The 17,904-nt window shown below is 41.7% G+C and overlaps 1 protein-coding gene and 1 pseudogene across 1 annotated transcript; one reads left to right on the top strand and one right to left on the bottom strand.

The window, feature by feature from the left end:
• Nucleotides 1-625: 625 nt before the first annotated feature.
• Nucleotides 626-5,295, bottom strand: LOC127757909 (disease resistance protein Pik-2-like). Its single transcript, XM_052283501.1, has 2 exons — nucleotides 4,119-5,295; nucleotides 626-2,566 (listed from the first exon to the last, which is right to left on the bottom strand). Exons 1-2 carry the CDS (start codon nucleotides 5,196-5,198, stop codon nucleotides 719-721), a joined length of 2,928 nt encoding a protein of 975 aa, XP_052139461.1. The 5' UTR covers nucleotides 5,199-5,295; the 3' UTR covers nucleotides 626-718.
• Nucleotides 5,296-11,378: 6,083 nt separating this feature from the next.
• On the top strand, nucleotides 11,379-14,078 carry LOC127757735 (uncharacterized; annotated as a pseudogene).
• Nucleotides 14,079-17,904: the final 3,826 nt, after the last annotated feature.

The following is a 17,904-nucleotide window of genomic DNA, read 5'->3' as shown; positions in this document are numbered from 1 at the left end:
TAAACTCACTTATAGGTTAAAATAAGCCACGAATCCATTTATTTTAACCTATAAGTGAGTTTACGGTTTAGCCACTTACACCCTAGTGACGGCTGCACATGTTCTTTTTTTTACTCCATATATACTGTCTGTCCTGTTGACAGACAATGTATGGCACTATTGCTGATATGGTTTAGGAGTGCCTATTGCTCAAACAAACTTACTAGATGGGATCTGGCTAATCCACCAAGTATAAAGCAACATTCCAAGGCAAATTGTAGCATCCTCAATGTTTGTTGCAAAATTAGAGACCAAGTTGAACCTGTGTCAGCTGACAATACTAGGTAGGGGAGACATCACAATGTATAAATACGTAGATGAGTAATATAAGGTGGAACCCGCCTTAAATAATATCCCCAAACATGAGCCATGCCATAATTTTAAAAAGAGAAGTGGAACCCACCATAAATAGTTTATATCTAGTAGTAAGCTTATGCCCTGGAAGTGGTAGTTACTACCTCCACGGTGTGTCTTACATGATAACAAGAATGTGCTTACTACTTATTATCTTCTATTCCACTATATTGTGGAGGACTTTAAAACTACATCAATCATAGTGAGTTACTGGCATAGTGGGAGGCAACAAATGAAGTAGTACATCAATGAAAAAAGAAACCGAGGCTTGTTAGAAAAATCATATTAAGTAGCGACAATAAAGTACATCATCCATTTTTCTCCACTATCCAGTCTGTGTGGCCGTGCTCATGCTCGCCTCTGAGCTAGTTGGTGGTCTGGACTTGCCAACTAGGAACTTGGGGCGCTTGACGTGCGTACTGAGCTGGCTTTGCAATAGCTGCACCAGTTTCTCCTTAGGACCACATTTCTTCAGAACAAGCTCGTTAAGGTTGAGGAGATGTAACACTCCAGACAAGCCATTATCATCATCGCTCAATTTCTGGCACCTGTTCACCCAAAGTTGTTGAAGTTCAGGCATCGCACCCTTCTCAATGTTAACTGTTTCAATAATCTCCAATCCATCGATATCGAGGAATATGAGCTTTCGGAATGTGCCATCATTGAATATCAGTGACTTCTCTTTGTAGGACTTCTCCCACAGGCCTAGTGAAGCTAGGTTGCGCAGGTCCTTGAGGTGATGAATGTCATCCTGCTTTAGTTGTGTCCCTATTAGCTTCACCTTCGTCAGATCATTGAGTGACTTGATCCATACAGGAAGTTTCTTCAACAGACCGCACAACCTAAGTGATACTAGATACTTTGGTGGTGCTGCATCAAGAAAATCAAGTGACTCGGAGCGCACCTCAAGCCGTTGCAACCTATTGAGGTTCTTTATCGAGTTCCATAGCTCCTTGCCTTCCTCCTGACCAAGACCTGTGACCCCTAGCCTTTGCAAGTTCGTCAGCCTCTCCAGCTTCCCAGCCACATCTTTGCTCTTGCGCACATTGACCACACTCAACATGTGCAAGTTCCTTAACTTCTCGATTCCTTCAGGAACCATTACACTGAATTGATCCATGCCAGATATCTCACAAGATTGGGCGTTGTAACAATATAGGCAGGATGCCAAGTTCCCCAACAGGTTGGAATTGTGGTTTTCCATCCCAAACTGCGGCATCTTTTGTAGCAAATCTCTTGAGAAATTGACTCCGGCGAGAAGGTAACGGAGCTTCTCAAGTTTAGCAATGCCATCTGGGAGCTGGGTGACCTGCGTGTCTTGGATGTCAAGCGTCTCTAGGTACAGAAGGTTCTGAAGAGAAGATGGAAGCTTGGAAATATCTGTTCCTCTAAGACCCAGATATCTCAGGTGTCTCAGCTTTCCTATGTGCTTAAGGTCTTCGTTCTTCAGATTGGCCGTATCTTCCAGGTCGAGAACACGAAGCATTCGCATCTCAGGGGTAATGAGAGATGCTGGGCACTCTCCAAATACCGTTAGCGATCGAATCAATGACAGGTTTATGTTCTCCAACTTTTCATCCCTCTTCTTCCATCTGTTCACAACCAAGTGGCGTATCTTACTTTGTGGAACCTCGTTGCAGTGCTTCTTGATGACAAAGAGCTGGTTCTCATCGATGGACTTGGACAGGATTATATGGAGCATCATGCCATGAACTCGACAGCGATCGACTTTCAGGCCATGGCTGACCTTGGAAGATTGGATCATGCTTCTGTTGATAAGCTCATTGAAGAAGCGCTCTCCCACTACTTCGACGGGCATGTCGCGGTTATTCGCTATGTAACCTTCTGCGATCCATCTCCTCAACAAGCGGGTGCGCCGGATCTCGTTGTTCTCGGGGAAGATACTAAGGTATAAGAAGATTGGCTTCAGGTGATATGGCAGGCCATGGTAACTTGAGACAAGTACCTTCGTGATGTCCTGGAGCTGGTCGGACTCCAGCTCTACTCCAAGGTGTTCGTGCAACTTCTTCCATTCCATTCCTGTTTTAGGCCTATTGGCAAGGAGACCTCCGATTGTGGATATAGCAAGAGGAAGCCCCCAGCATCCCTTCAAGATGCGACTGATGTGCGGTTTCATGTCCTCCGGCAAGGTATAGTTTGGTGTTCTGTAGACCTTTAAATGATGGAAATGGAATGAAATAATTAAATTAATGAGACGAGCAGTGCGTAGGCCAGCGTTTGTTAATGTTTGAAAAATGAAAATGACTATAGAATGAAATTGAAATTATGAAAGCCAAATGTAGGTGCATGAAGGAATCTTGAAAAAAAAATTACTATTTCGGAATACATAGTTATACCCGGGTCACTGAAATTTCAGGGGAAAAAAGGGGAAATTTCAACAATTTCAAAATCTTGACAATTTTTGCATAATATGAATATAATTTTGTTAATATAAAAAAACATACTTTGCACAGTAGAACATCCTTCTTTTAGAAAATGGATTAAAATTGAGCTTCTACAGCCGGTAGAACATCCTACCAACACACCGAAATTTTGGAATTTCGGATCCAAAATTGTTAACCCTGTCTAGAAGTGAGTTTTATGTATGGGTGTCGTTCTTGCCAATTTCCCACTGAAATCGGTCAGGTGATTTCTGGAAAGTTCCCATTTCTGGTTTCCTCCAAAACTTCACTTCCTATATGCAAGGGAACTTTATGAGTTCCTTTTGTCCGAATAAGATCCTCGACTCTATTTGTCCCCAATCCCCTCAATTTTACACATGTCATAATTTTTTGAAAATTTTTTAACAAAATAGATTAATATGTGATATATCACTTTATGCAAGTTGAAGTCCAACTTATATATGTAGAAACAATATCAACAAATTTGACTCTGAACAGAACATGTAATTCCTAGTCAAATTTATTATTTTTGTTTCTAATTATATAGGTCAAATTTAATTGTGCAGTAAATATCACATGTTGATCTATCTTACCATTTTTTAAAAAAATAATGATTTTTTAATGACATGCACGAAAAAAGTGGACGTCCCCTTAAGAGACAAAAATCCATATGTGGTGGTGATAAATTCAGTCCGACCAACCATGCCCCACTATGCATAAAAGTTTTTTAAAACACCTTGAGGGATGTCCCTATATTTGTTTGCCATGCAAATATTTATGAAACAGTATGTTTAAAAAATATCAATAAGGATTACAGTCTCTATTACTGCATAAAGTCGTTAATCTATGATTTTCACATTAACTATGTTTTACTTTAAAAAGGAGTGATTTTATGGTCATTGAGAAAGTATCCGTAGGTACAATATTATTTTAAGTATAAAATTTAGTACCTCCGATATTAGGAGCTATGGAAATTTGCACTATAAATTTTAGTAACACTCTTGGTGCCTCTTAGAGACTTTAAAATTTCTCAAAAAAATAAATATAAATGTTACTCCCTCCGTTTCAAGTTATAAGATGTTTTGACTTACAATGTTAATAGACAAATATAGTAATATTTACATTACTAAATTATTTTTATTAAATTAGTAATTAAATACTTTTTTATAATAAATTTATATTGAGTCAAAAATATTACTATATTTTCTATAAACTTAGTTGAACTTAAAGTTGTTTCACTTTGATAAAGGTCAAAAACATCTTATAACCTAAAACTGGAACGGAGGAGGGAGTATCAACTATCAAGCAAAGACATGCATGTACCTTTCGACAAAGGAGATCCTTGGATTGCTTATCATCCAGACGTTTCAGCTCGTAGACATGGCCATGCTCCTCAGGCGCGAGGCCCGCGCAGTGCCCGGCGACGTCCTTACGGCGCGTCGTGACGATGACGACGCTGCCCTTGTTGTTCAACGGCTTGAGGACTTGCCAAATCTGATCCCACTCCTCCTGGCTGAGCAGGTCGTCCACCATGATGATGTACCTCTTCTCCCGCAGGTAGTCCTGGATGACGTTCTGGTCGTCTCCGGCTGCGGCGCCCAAGCCGAGGCCGAGCTGCTTCCTCAGCCGCCGCCTGAACTCGTCGGCGCCGTCGAGCGGGTGCGGCACCGTCACCCACGCGCTGCAGTCGAACACGTCGAGCACCGCCGGGTTGTTGTGCACCATCCTCACCAGCGACGACTTCCCCATGCCGCCCATCCCCCACACCGCCACCACGCTCGGCGACGGCGAGCCACTGCAGCGGGAGTTCAGATCCTTCAGCTGCTCCTTCTCGCCTGCGCGGCCGATGATCTCCGACTCCTGGAACGCGAGCTCGTCGGAGCTCGAGCCATGGCCGCCGGGGAGCATGGCGACGACGCGCTCATGGTACGTGCGGCTCGGGTGGTGGTGGTCGTCGACGACGATATGGTAACGCAGCCTAAGCTGGTTGAGCTCCTCGACGCTGGCCTTGAGCTCGCGGATCCGGTCAGCGATGCGGCGGCGCGCCGCGAGGGGGCCCGGCCGGAGCCAGGAGCTGCCCGTCGGCGACGACGAGATCCTGGCGGCGTAGAGGGCGAAGTCGAGGAGGCAGTCCTCGATGTCATAGGCCAGGTCGCGCACCTGCTTCACCCACGTCCTCAAGATGTCGTTGTCCCCGCCTCCGGCGGCGGCGGCGGCGTCGGGGTGCAAGGAAGAGGAGGCCGTCTTGATGAAGGCCTGCATCATCTCAAGCTCGTTGCGGATGAACTGCACTTCCTTGGGGACGCCGAGGAAGCGCGCGACCTCGTCGGCGACGGCAGGCCCAACGCTGCTCAGGACGACGTCGAGGACGGACCTCGCCAAGCTCACCGCCGTCGCTTCCATCGTCTCTCTGCCCTCTCACGATTAGAGCCTTTTTCCTGGTTTAATTTGCTTGCAGAGTGCGCACGACAGAGCGAGATTTATCTGCTTCTTGTTGATGCAATTGAGGGATCAATTTATACAAAAACTTTGGCGGGAACGTGCGCGATATATATGCGTACCCGCCATTTCTTTTTGACTGCCTATATGTAATTTGACAGGAATCTAGGATCTAAATCTTGCAAATTTTATACCGTTGGTTCAAATTTAAACCAAAGGCCTAGATTTTGTCATAGTCCCATATATATTTGCCCCTAGGCGTCACGGCTAGGGATGAAAATGGTGCGGGTATTTCTCGACCGCTCGCCCGACTCGAGGCTCGTGGGAGGAATATGGGAGAAAAAATAGGATACCAGATACTATCCGAGTTTGAATCCGAATTCGTTCGAATTTTATTGTTGGGTTGGAGGTTTGCTCCAGAAAAGTTTGGAACAAAATGTCTACCGCGTTGAAGCCCATAGCCCCATGGAGTTCCACGAAAGTATGATTCTTATCATCAGGAGCCTTTTGAACGTCTCTACGATGAGTCCAGATTCTATAGCAGTCCAATCTGAAATGAAAGACTTCTCACTCTTGATCGGAGTCATAAACTAAAACTACCTCTACCTCTTCATCAAGGTTATAGAAAAACTTCGTCATCTAGTTCTACCATTTTGAAAATCAATTCTCTTTTCTTACGGGCATTTTGAGTTACTTGTTGACTCACGATTGTGCCTATTAAAAGTTTCAAAATGTCCTCTATAGGATACGGGATGACATGTATCCGTCTATATATCCCATATTATAAAATATGTATGAAAATCTATTACCTATAAACATGATAAAAGATCGGCTAATTACTATTTTATGAGCTCACATGTAATATTATATAATTTGTCTCTTGATGTATCTCTTTTAGTACTTTAATTACCTTAATATATTTAATATCTATGAATTAGATATACAAATAGATATCCGTTTCCGAATCTGATTCAAAGGAAATAATATGGGATATGATACACCTTAATATATATAATTTCAATGAATTAGATATACAAATAGATATCCATTTCCGAATCTAATTCAAAGGAAATAATATGGGATAGGATACGGGATGAGTGATATGTTATCCGGTACTACCCGTATCCGGTTCCGAACTTAAAGGGAAATATAGGTTTGGATATGGAAAATGTTACAATTCGACCGTACCCACCCATTTTCACCCCTAGTCGCAGCTACTTCCCTCCTAGCCCCTCCCCCTCCCCCAAGCACTGCCGGCGAGACCAGCCGACCAGCACCAACACCACCATCATGTCCTCTGGTGCCCAGCGCCGCCACTTAGGGTTCAGAATTTTGGAAAAAAAATTTTCTATTGGACCTTGGCCCCCCGCGCGGTCTTCGGCTCAAGTTGTATGAGGCAGAAACTCGTCCCATACATGAAATTATTTCAAACAGATTTGGATTTTTTTTCATTTTTTATGAATTTGGTCAATTTTGTACTACTTTGACAAAATTTTATTCAAATGGTGGAAATTTTCTAAATTTTTATCAAATCGGTACCCCGAAATACATTCCGAAAACGGTAAATTAAACCCTACCACCACCTCCCTGTCATTCCCCCTCTCCCCAAATACCCCGACGCCAACCCTGAAATCTAGTTTGTCGAGGTCGCCGGAGTTCATGACTCTGTGCACGAATCTTCAACCGAATCAGTTGGATCGGAATCAAAATATGAAAGATTGTTATAGCAATTCCGGTTTTTTTAATTAGAACGGCAACCCGCTAAGTTCGTTGACATTTGCTTGCCTCCCATGCTTAAGCTTCCTTGGTAAGCTGTGGAAATTTCATGTACGCAATGATTTAACAATTTAAAACTGAGGTTTAAACTAGGGTACTCAACTTTGATTTCTCCCCATATTATAGTAATTTAATATGTCAAGTTGTCAACATGTTAGTTCTTGTTAAGACGAAACTGCATTTTTACTCATTTTTTTTTTTTGCGGGGAAAACTGCATTTTTACTTACCTAAACGTAGCGTATAGTTCTAGTATTTGGTTGTTCAACCTATGATGGAGTGCTCAGTGGTGGACGCAGACATGGGACGGATATACTCGATAAAAACAGCTAATTGCAACATATACTTCCTCCGTATTTTAATGTATGACGCCATTAACTTTTCGACCAACGTTTGACCATTCGTTTTATTCAAAATTTTTACGCAAATATGGAAATATTAATGTCATGCTTAAAAAATATTTGATAACGAATCAAGTCACAATAAAATAAATGATAATTATATAAACTTTTTGAATAAGACGAATGGTCAAACGAGTTGAACAAAAAGTCAACGGCGTCATCCATTAAAATATGAAGGTTGTATTATATAAGGTTTTGGGATTCATACCGAATGCTCTGAAATTCGTCTATTTCCATGAGGCCCAAGACATGACCTCCTGTTCGTTGATATTGTTTGACTTGTATGCTCATGCTTCCTTGCAAATGGCGGAATATTCATTTTTGCTATATATAGTTTAAATTGAGGTTTAATAAAGCTAGGATTCCCTCCATATTATAATATATAGGAGGCTAACATGCATGTCAACACGGTTGTTCTTGTTAAGATAAAAATAACGGCATCACCTTAACGAAGTTTAGTTTTAGTATTTGTTGTTGAACAAATTAAAGCCCGACGAGTTAGTTGACATTGTTTACATTGCATGCTCACGCTTCCTTGCCAAATGGTGGGAATTTTTTTTTCTTTAGTTTAAAGTGAGTTTAAATTAAATTAGGGTATATATAATCGGGTTGGGGTTTCTCTTCATATTATAATAATATAGGTGGGAATGTGGCTAACATGTCAACATTTTTTATTACGTAATACCTCCTTCCGCGCTAACATGGGAACATGGCTGTTCTTGCTAAGATAAAACTGCATGTACTTACCTTAATTAATATACTAGTTTAGTTTTAAAATTTGATTGACGAACCAATTAAAGGTACTTGACGAGTTAGTTGACATTGTTTGCATTCCGAGCTCAAGCTTCTCGGCAACTGGTGGAAAGTTCATTAATTTTTCTATAGTTTAAACTGAGGTCTAAATTAATCTGGGCATAATCAAGTTGGGATTTCTCTCCACACAGAGGCTAACATGTCAACATGTTCGTTCTTGTTAAGATAAATACTACTACAAAACAGCGTATATATATGCCACCCTTATCGATGCCGGTTGGACCAAAGCCGGTTCTGATAAGGTTTCCTGCCCTCTCATACTCACGCGCTCTCAATCAGTGTTGGTTCCTTAAATTAATGCCTAGCTGCACTGACACTACGCTGGATTAGATCATCTCTGACGGGTTCAAACCTTTACCTTTGACAAGGCCATAATAACTCTGTTCACCTTTGTTGGGTGGACAGTCACATTTTATATATGGGCCCGTATTTTTTGTCCCATCAAAGGTGAGGATCTTCACAAGCCCACGTATGCTTGTAACCCGTTAGAGGTGAGACACCTATGACGGGTGCAAAGTTTACGACCCGTCAGAGGCGTCCCCTTATCTGACATACCTACTTTGGAGCCATCACAGGTGACTCACCTCTGACGGACTGATATACCAACGCAGTTAGAGCTTAGGTCATCTGTGACGGTGTCTGTTTATGACCCGTCAATAATGAGGTACTTTCAAAAAAAATTTAAAATATTAGCTAGCTTCAGGATTTGCTTGCCATGCCCTCTAAGAAATAGATAAATCACAGATATTCCAGCCAATCCCCAATTTCACAGTTTTCCACAATTCAGCACAGATACATCACAGAATTAACATCATACACATGCATTCCAAAATCCCACAAAAATTACATTGGCAGTCACATATTCACAATGCACATGCCTACCTCACATTTCTTTTGAACCTAAGAAGGCACAAACTTACCCATTTTTATGAGCACATGAAGCTGCAAACTTATTGTTGACGAGAAACATGGCAGCCTGAGAGATCTGCTTAACTCCAGTGCGCTAAGGGCGTGCCAGTTGGTTTGATCCTGCAACCAGTAAGGAAACAACAAACAAAGTGAGTGAGCCGGTAGCCGATTGGCCGATGACGTGTCGTTAGTGATCCTAGCTGATATAGTTAGACCAGATCAGCTATGGATTGATGTGTAAATTAAGCACAAACCCTAAATATGCCACATCGGCTGTAATATCATCTCCTTAGTTTTGATAAAATAGATTTAAGACGATATCATAAAAATTGTCGATGTAACAGTATTTAGAGCAAGATAGGTAAATAAAAATAATGTACTAGCTAATACTCTAGTACAAACTTATACAAACAAATTAATCTATAAAAATATATCAAATAACGATCAACTACCAGGTTTGATAACCTAGCCGATGTTGATCCAAACTTGATATATTTATATGAAGTGATCTGTCCATATAAGTGGAAAATATACATAAAACATGTAAAGTAGCATCTATATTACGTAAGATCGGCTGAAACTCCGATACTATCTCTAATTATAATTAATTCCAGGTTAGTTTTTAGAGTTCTAGACAATACTATCATAAAGTAAGTAATGAAACCTAAAGTCTAAACAGTCAAGAAATTAATTACTTTTCAAGATGGTAGATGCCTTAGTTAATCTAATCTAGTAAGGCAATTTATCCGATATCGTCAAGAACCCTAAAACGAGAACCAACCGATAGAGGTAAATTGAGATACTAAGACTAGATTAACTAATACATATGATAACAGATGGTCATGATAAAAGGATTAGAACATCTAAGATGATATATTGGACCAACCGATATAGCCCCGATAGCTCAAGCCATCGAGACGGGTTACTTCTTGTCGAGAGAACTCGCCGAAAAGAAGAACAAAAAGGGTGGCGATGCGCCGAAGATGTATTGGATTGTCTCTCTCTTTTACAATGATCTGGGGTCTATATTTGTACCGGAGTACAAATTTAGTCCATTATAGGCACGACTCAAACTTTCCTAAAGATAAGATACAAACAAAGACTACATTGCGATCTCTTACCAAATCTCTAACAAACCGACCTAAATATCACAGATAATGCAGCTAATAGGAGTTGTTCTACCAAGGTCCCACATTTTGCAAACATTGCATGCAATTTTTAAACATAATAAAACATTTGTGAAAATATAGTATTCAACATGTTCGAAGGAGGAATTGAATAGGACTTGCCTTGCTCAGGAGTTACTCAAGTATCTCTTGGTCGTGCACACTCTCATCAACAGCAACAATCAATTTGTCCTCTATTTAAATTTAAACATATATTCAAATGAAAATCCAATAGAACTCCAAGATAAAATGTGATGCAGGGTGCATGAACATATTCAGTGTATAGAGGGTGATTTAATATAAATTTAGGAGAAATAATCGCCTAAATCCGATATCAAATGTGCAAGTTATTGTGTTTCTAAGATTTTAAAATACACTACTATTCAAATTTAAATTAGTGAAAATTTTCACAACAGTGATGCTATGTTTGAGTGCGCAGTATTAAAGAGAGAGCTATTATGAAACTAATCCCTCAGGGTTGATAATACTTATTGTTTTGGACAAGGGCACTGTCTTCAACAAACAACTTTAACCATTATTTTTTATTATAATATGTATATAAATGTTAACAAATATATGATTTTATTGAAGTATTTTTTAAGACTAATCTGTGCATATAGTCACCATATTTCAAAGATAAATATTTTAGAAATTATTCATAACTAAAGATTTTAAAGTTTGACCTCACCCTTATCCAAAACGACAAGTATTATCAGCCCGGAGGGAGTAACAAAATTTGGTTCACGTCAATCGGAGCTAAAATGAATTTTCTATGATTTTCCAAATTTTCAGCATTTTATAGTGCATAAATAATTAACAGAAAACCTTTTCTCAGATTTAATAATTTGTTTATAAAAGAAACTAAAGCAAACTGTCTGTAATACGTTTTCCTACAGGGAAGGCGCATTTTCGTTCTGTGTATTCATTTTAAAACCGTGGGGTCCAACTAAACTAAAGTTTGCATAAATTACATGTAAGTCCTAGGCCAACCTGTCAGTGTCTGGCATTGTTCGGAAAGAACCCTATATTTTATCCTAATTACAGAACAAGGTCCTTCTTGTTCAACCTGGGCACAGGCAGCTCGGTAGGCAGAGAGGCGCGGCGGCTCGGGAAGGGCAGCGTCGCGGCTTTTGCGCGGCTTTGCAGTAGCGCGCGCAGCTTTGCAGGCGTGGTCGGGGTCGTTGTGCTGCTGCGTCGCCGCACGGGCAGAAGGAGAGAGAGAGACCGGCGGCATTGGAGTGGTGGCGAGGGGCGGCGGCTTCGGGTTGGCCGCGGCGGGCTGCGAGGTCAGCGCCTGGGCGCGGCAGGGCATCGGGCAGGGAAGCACCAGCCTTGCCTCAGCTTTGCCAGCGGGAATCGCGGGCAGAGGTTGCTTGGTCGGCTTGGAAACGATGACCTCGATCTCGCACGCTAGGTGCTCGATGAATTGCCTGAAAGGAATAGAGGGAGAGGAGGGAGAAAGACAGAGAGCTGGGAGATGGGGATGGTGGCTGGCAGGTGGGGCCAATGGTCCTTAGGCCCACTGATCAGAGAGAGAGAGAAAGGGAGAAGGGATGAGGTGAGGGGATTTTTCTGGGAATTTCCAAGAAGGCTGAGAGTTTGATTAATTTTTGGATATGCTACAGTGCTCAAATGCTTGCGCAAAAATTACTGGAGGTTAGTGTGGTCAAGAACTCCACTTGGTGAATTTTTGGGATTTTTCTCAAGTCCTGTTTAGTTTTGAAAATTAAAACAAGTTTACTAATTTGAATCAAATTTTGGATGTTTTCATCCTTTTAATTGAGTTGCAAAACTTTTGAGATTTATGGAAGTTTATTTCAAGTGTCTACCACTTATTTTAATTCTTTTTATTTGTTAATATTTATTGCATGCAAAAGTGTTATGAGATGCAAATCGGTTGTTTTTTTCGTCCACACTTAATGCTCCATGCATGTGTCCAAACATTTCATGTGGTGGAAATTTTGGAAGTTTGAAGGGAACTAAACACAGCCTCTATCTATAAATAGCTGATGCATGCCAGCTTCAGTTTCTTACATCCCTCACAGCCACAGCCATAGACCATAGTACTACACCACATCTTCTCCCCTACCCACCAGCAGTTCCCAGCCATGTCTGCTAGCAAGCTGCAATTCACCCCATGCAGCACACCCATTCAGGGCAATGAGATCAACTTTAGCAAACTCTACCTGCACCACACGCCGGCTGGTCCAAGACCAAACCAGTCCGGGGTCACAAGCACAAACAAGGAAACCGGGTTGGGTTCCTTGGTTGTTAACAACTGGCAGGTATACGACGGAATCCGCTGTGACACCAAGGTTGTTGCCCATGCACAAGGCCTGCACGTTTATGCTGGTAACTGGCACAACTCCTTCACCCTAGTGTTTGAGGATGAAAGGTAAGCATATATTTGTGTTTCAGTGTTTGTGTCTGTATATATGTGTATGCATGCGTGCGTGCATCCTTCGGTATCAATGGATGGGTTACACATACACTCTAGCCCCTTTAATCACACTACAAAAATAAGTTCTACACTTGCATTTTAGAAGCACATGAACATTAGTTTTTTCTCAATCAATTGTAACGTGGTAGATTAACATTATGTATATGCTACAGGTTCAAGGGTTCCACTCTTGAGGTGATGGGAATAGTTGTTGAACAAGGTGAATGGGCTATTGTCGGGGGCACGGGACAATTTGCTATGGCAAATGGTGTAATCTTCAAAAAAGTTCCATGAACAAAAAAAAGAAGGAAATATTATGGAACTCACTATCAAGGGATTTTGCCCTATCTTGAAAGGGTCACGGTCACAGGTAAGAACATTAATCTATTTTCTATAGCTTTGTTAAATGTTAAGAAGCACTTGAGATACCATATCATTATGGGATATGTAAGATGTACAACATATCTATGCAGGGCCTTGTCACCAAGATTGGGCCTTGGGGTGGAATTGATGGAGGCAGAGCTCAAGACATTACAGCTACTCCAAAGCGTCTAGAATCCATTACAATACACAGCGGCTGGACTATTGATTCGATCTCATTTATTTACTTTGACCAAGCTGGAGAGAAGCACAGAGCAGGTCCATGGGGTGGTCCTGGTGGGGATCCTTGCACGGTTAGTGAACTTCCATTGCAATTTTTATTTAACGACAGTCATCTAGGAGTACCTCACAGCCCACACCACACACCCACAATTAATGAAAAGAACAGAACATATTTGGTGTTAAATTACTTATACAGTAGTTATCTTTTTTTTTATGTAGATTGAATTTGGCAGTTCAGAGTTTCTCAAGGAGGTTTCTGGAACGTTTGGCCCATACGAAGGCTAGAAAGTTATAAGATCTATTAAATTTGTCACCAATAAGAAAACATATGGTCCATTTGGACGATAGGAAGGAACCCCTTTTAGCGTCCCGGTGCAGAATAACTCCACTATAGTGGGCTTCTTTGGACGCAGCGGGAAGTACCTCGACACAGTTGGCATCTACGTGCATCCGAGATAACATGTCAAAATCAGTTTCCCATGTTTGACTTTGAAGTGTGTTTTCTGTAATAAATAAATATGATGGGATCCTCCCTTTCATTCCAGTAGTGATGAGGGATCCTTTCTAGCTGAAGTGTGTTTACTTCTGAATTTGCAGTCCTTCTGTCGGTGGTTTCAGTTTGCAATGCATTGTATGCATCAATAAGGATCTTCGTTGAAGGTTGGTTTGGTGAATATAGTCGTCATTCAGTTAGCAATGTGTTGTATGCATCAATAAAAATCTTCATTAAAAGTTTGGTTTGGTGAATAGTTTTCATCCAATGAGTATATCGATCATCTAAGCTGAAATATTTGTAGTGCCCTTCTTTTTGAAGCAAATAGTACCCTATCTAAGGTTGGTTTTATATCAACCTTATGAAGTATGAAAGTGACCGAGTTGTGTATGTTAACTTGGCTGCTATTTCTCACATCACGACATCTTGGTATTTGAAACGGATGGAGTAATTTATATTCTTATATTTAGTAAAGGCATGTTATAAGAAAGAGTTCAATCATTTATGGCATCAAATAAAAACTAAAAATTAATTACTAGGATTGCATGAAAACTCTTAACCACTTCGAGGGGCAAGATGGGGCATGGTGAAAGGCCTCGTTTTCTTTTAGTACTAGATTCAGCTTATAGAATTGAAAGAAAAACAGATGGCTTAATTCTATAGGCGGTTTTTCAACAAATGGTAAGATGGCTTGATGTTGGGTGCTCCAATAACGTCGGACCGGGAGCACATGTGTACTGAAGATTAACATTGGATTATTTGTAGGAACACACAATATAGGCAAATACAGTATACTGAAGATTAACACTGGGTTATTTGTAGGAACACACGATATAGGCAAACACAGGAATAGAAACAAAACCTTATACGTACACACACGAGCTAGCAGCTCTCTTATTACCCTTATAAGACCACGTTGCTTTATACATATAGCTACTTATCTATCTATTATATACTAAAAGTACATTAAACATCCTATAAACGCTCTTAATCTGTCATATCGCACTTCTGCAAACGCTTCTATGATGCTACATGGCACTCTAATAAATTAGAGAAATTCCTACAAATTTTAAGGAAAACAAAACATCTAGTTAATTTAATTTCCCATTGAAAGAATATTGAAATATCCAAATAACACCATTTGAAACATTAAATAAAGATTAATTACAACATAAAAACTTAAAATGTGTAACATACTCGAATTCTCATTGAAACATTAACTTCTCATACTATTATAAATGAGTTACTCACCATTTATCAAATGTAGCATACTATACATGCACGCGTGAAAATCGCGGCTTAGCTTCGTTTGGGATTAATTGTCTGACGAGTTGCTATTGCTAGCCTAATTTCTTCCGCATCACAAACACAGGAGTAGTACAAGAATTACTTCTTTCCCGATGAGGAAGGGTGATTAGTCAAACGGATTAATCGATCGTCCTCTCGTCCATTCAATTCGATAGGAGTACAGGACCAATAGCCTCTGAGACAATTAATCATACATTAATTGGATATGTCATCCATTGTGACGTCATCCATGGGTACGTCATCAAAATTCTCATGTGATGGGCGTCATGACATTAGGGTCTCACGAGTAATTTGTACCTCAGTCAAAGAGAAATTTGCATATATGTCATCCTTAAAAATCGGTTTCGCTAGAATGTCATCGTTAAAATAGAATTCGCTCGAATGCCACTCTCAAGCTGTGGGCATTCATTACAATGCAATTTTCTGTATTTCTTGCATTTGGAGATCATTTTTCATCCATTTAATTTTTTTCTCAGATGCTTTATCCTCTAGCTGCACGGGTTGAACCAAACCACATCCACTCGCTCTAAGCAAGCACGAGGAAAGGCAACCACGATGACGCTGATGCCACCCACCACTTGCTCCAGTACCTTCCCATGACTGCGCTGGCGACAACCACCACCTACTCTACCACCTTCCCTAACCACCCCTTTCCCCGAGCCGCACCGCCTCCCCCGCGGAGCCACGTAGCTTCCTCCCGCGGAACAGCGCCGTCTCCTGGCACTAGAGCGAGGCGGGCAAGTTGCTAGAGTTGAGGGAGGTGGAGTGGCGGGCTAGTCGCTGGAGTCGAGGGAGGCGGAGCGTGGCGGGCAAGTGATCGGAGTCGAGGGAGGCAGTGGTGCGAATGCGACGGAGGGAGAGGGAGCGCGGCTCCGTGTGGGGAAGCTGCGTGGCTTGGTGGGGCAGGCGGAGCAGGTGGTAGGCGGCTCTGGCGTGGTTGCAATCGCCCCTTCTCGCGCTTGTTCGGTTCTTGAAAACGTAGTTACGATTCACGAGAGAGAGGATGTTGTTTCGTTCAAACCATGCAGGCAGGAGCAAAAACATCCGAGAAAAAATTAACTGGATGAAAAATGATTTACAAATGCAAGAAACAACAAAAATTACATTGTAGGAAATACCCACAGCTAAAGAGTAGCATTCAAACGAATTCCATTTTAACTATGGCTTTCTAGCGAAGCCGTTTTTTCTAAGGATGGCACACATGCAAATTTCTCCCTTGCCTCCACTTCCTCCCCTTGCTCGTGCCTCCGACCTCCGATGCATCCATCTCTTCCGCCACTGCCGCTGCTACGGGTATCGCCAACTCTTCCGCCCTCACTGGCACCGCAGCAACTTCCTCCCTAATCAACATGCTCTCGCAGATTGCGTCATCAGTATATGCTTCGTAACCTCTTTCTTCCTCATGGTTGCATTGGTTTTGTTATTCTTATGTTGCTTTGGCCTAAATTTATTTGCGTTACTCCATTCAACAGTGCATTTTGTTGTTTATTTGGGGATTTGATTTGCATGCCATATATTAATATATAAGCGAGCAATTTGCCTTCTAGCTATAGGGCTTATTTGGGGGAGCTTCTGGTAGTTGCAACTTCTCCAGAAATTTCCAGCTGCCAGAAGCTCCCCCAAACAATCTAAATTTTCACCTAGACTGTGAAATGATGTAGCTGTATAATCCAGAAAATGAACTAGAAGCCATAAGCTGGATTTGTCAGCTTCTCCAGATTGTCACCTGCTGCTTCTCAAAATACTAAGCTCCCCCAAATAGGGCCAAGTCTTGCCTGCGTCGACAACTCAACCATGGTTACTAATTAACTTTACATTTGTGTTGGTGTCATGGTGTGTGATAATATTGACAGTACGTTTTTCTCTGTGTACACACATAATTTTGGAGATGACAAAATTAGCATGCACTCATCTTTATATGCTCAGTCGTATCTCTACTTTAGAAGAATGTGGAATTGAAGGATGGGGCTTAAACTTCTATGCCTTATGTTGATCACCTGCAGCTATATCCCCCACCCCCACTCCCCCCCCCCCCAAAAAAAAAGAGAATAAGTTCACCTGATATCCCAAAACTTTACGTCGAGTTTGTCTGAGGTCCCCAATCTCCAATACCAGAAATTCTACCGCTCAACTATTACAAACCGTGTAAAATAGGTCCCAAGGCAGTATGGACCAAATTTAACCCCGGTTTTACTAATGTGGCATACAGCAAGCCCCACATGTCAGTGCGCCGTTAGGGCGTTATTACACTGAGTCATCTCTCTTGTTGGGTTGGCGCGAGTTTTTCCCCTTCTCTCTCTCTTCGAAAACCCTAGGTTAGGCGGTAGCATGGTGGTGGCGGCGATGGCAGCAAGGAGAGGAGTGCATGCGAGGAGATGGCGAGTTCGTATAGTGAATGCTCTTCGACTTCCTCCCATCCCACCAATCGTGCTCCCATCCCGCCTCATGTTGGGCCCTTCGAGTACCACCCGGCGGTGATGTGCAAGGGTGGTGCGAAAGCGGCATGGTGGATCTCGTGGGGAGTCGACAACCCAAGTCGTCGGTACCACAAATGTCACAATCAGGTTAGTGTTCTTCGATTTGTTTTGTTTGGTTGTTGTTGTGGGAGTTGGGATTTAGCTTGTGGTGAATTTGCATGTCGAACTTTCAGGGCGCCGGCTGCAATTTGTTTGATTGGTATGATCCCCCATCTAGCAGTTTCATGAGAGAGCCGTTGTATGATCTTCGAGATGTCGTGTTGTCGCTAAGAGGGAGAAGGCTGAG

Source organism: Oryza glaberrima, chromosome 12 (assembly GCF_000147395.1).
Source record: "Oryza glaberrima chromosome 12, OglaRS2, whole genome shotgun sequence".
Taxonomy (NCBI): Eukaryota; Viridiplantae; Streptophyta; class Magnoliopsida; order Poales; family Poaceae; genus Oryza; species Oryza glaberrima.
The sequence above is the reverse complement of the archived record's forward strand: the minus strand, read 5'-3'. Positions and strand labels throughout refer to the sequence as shown.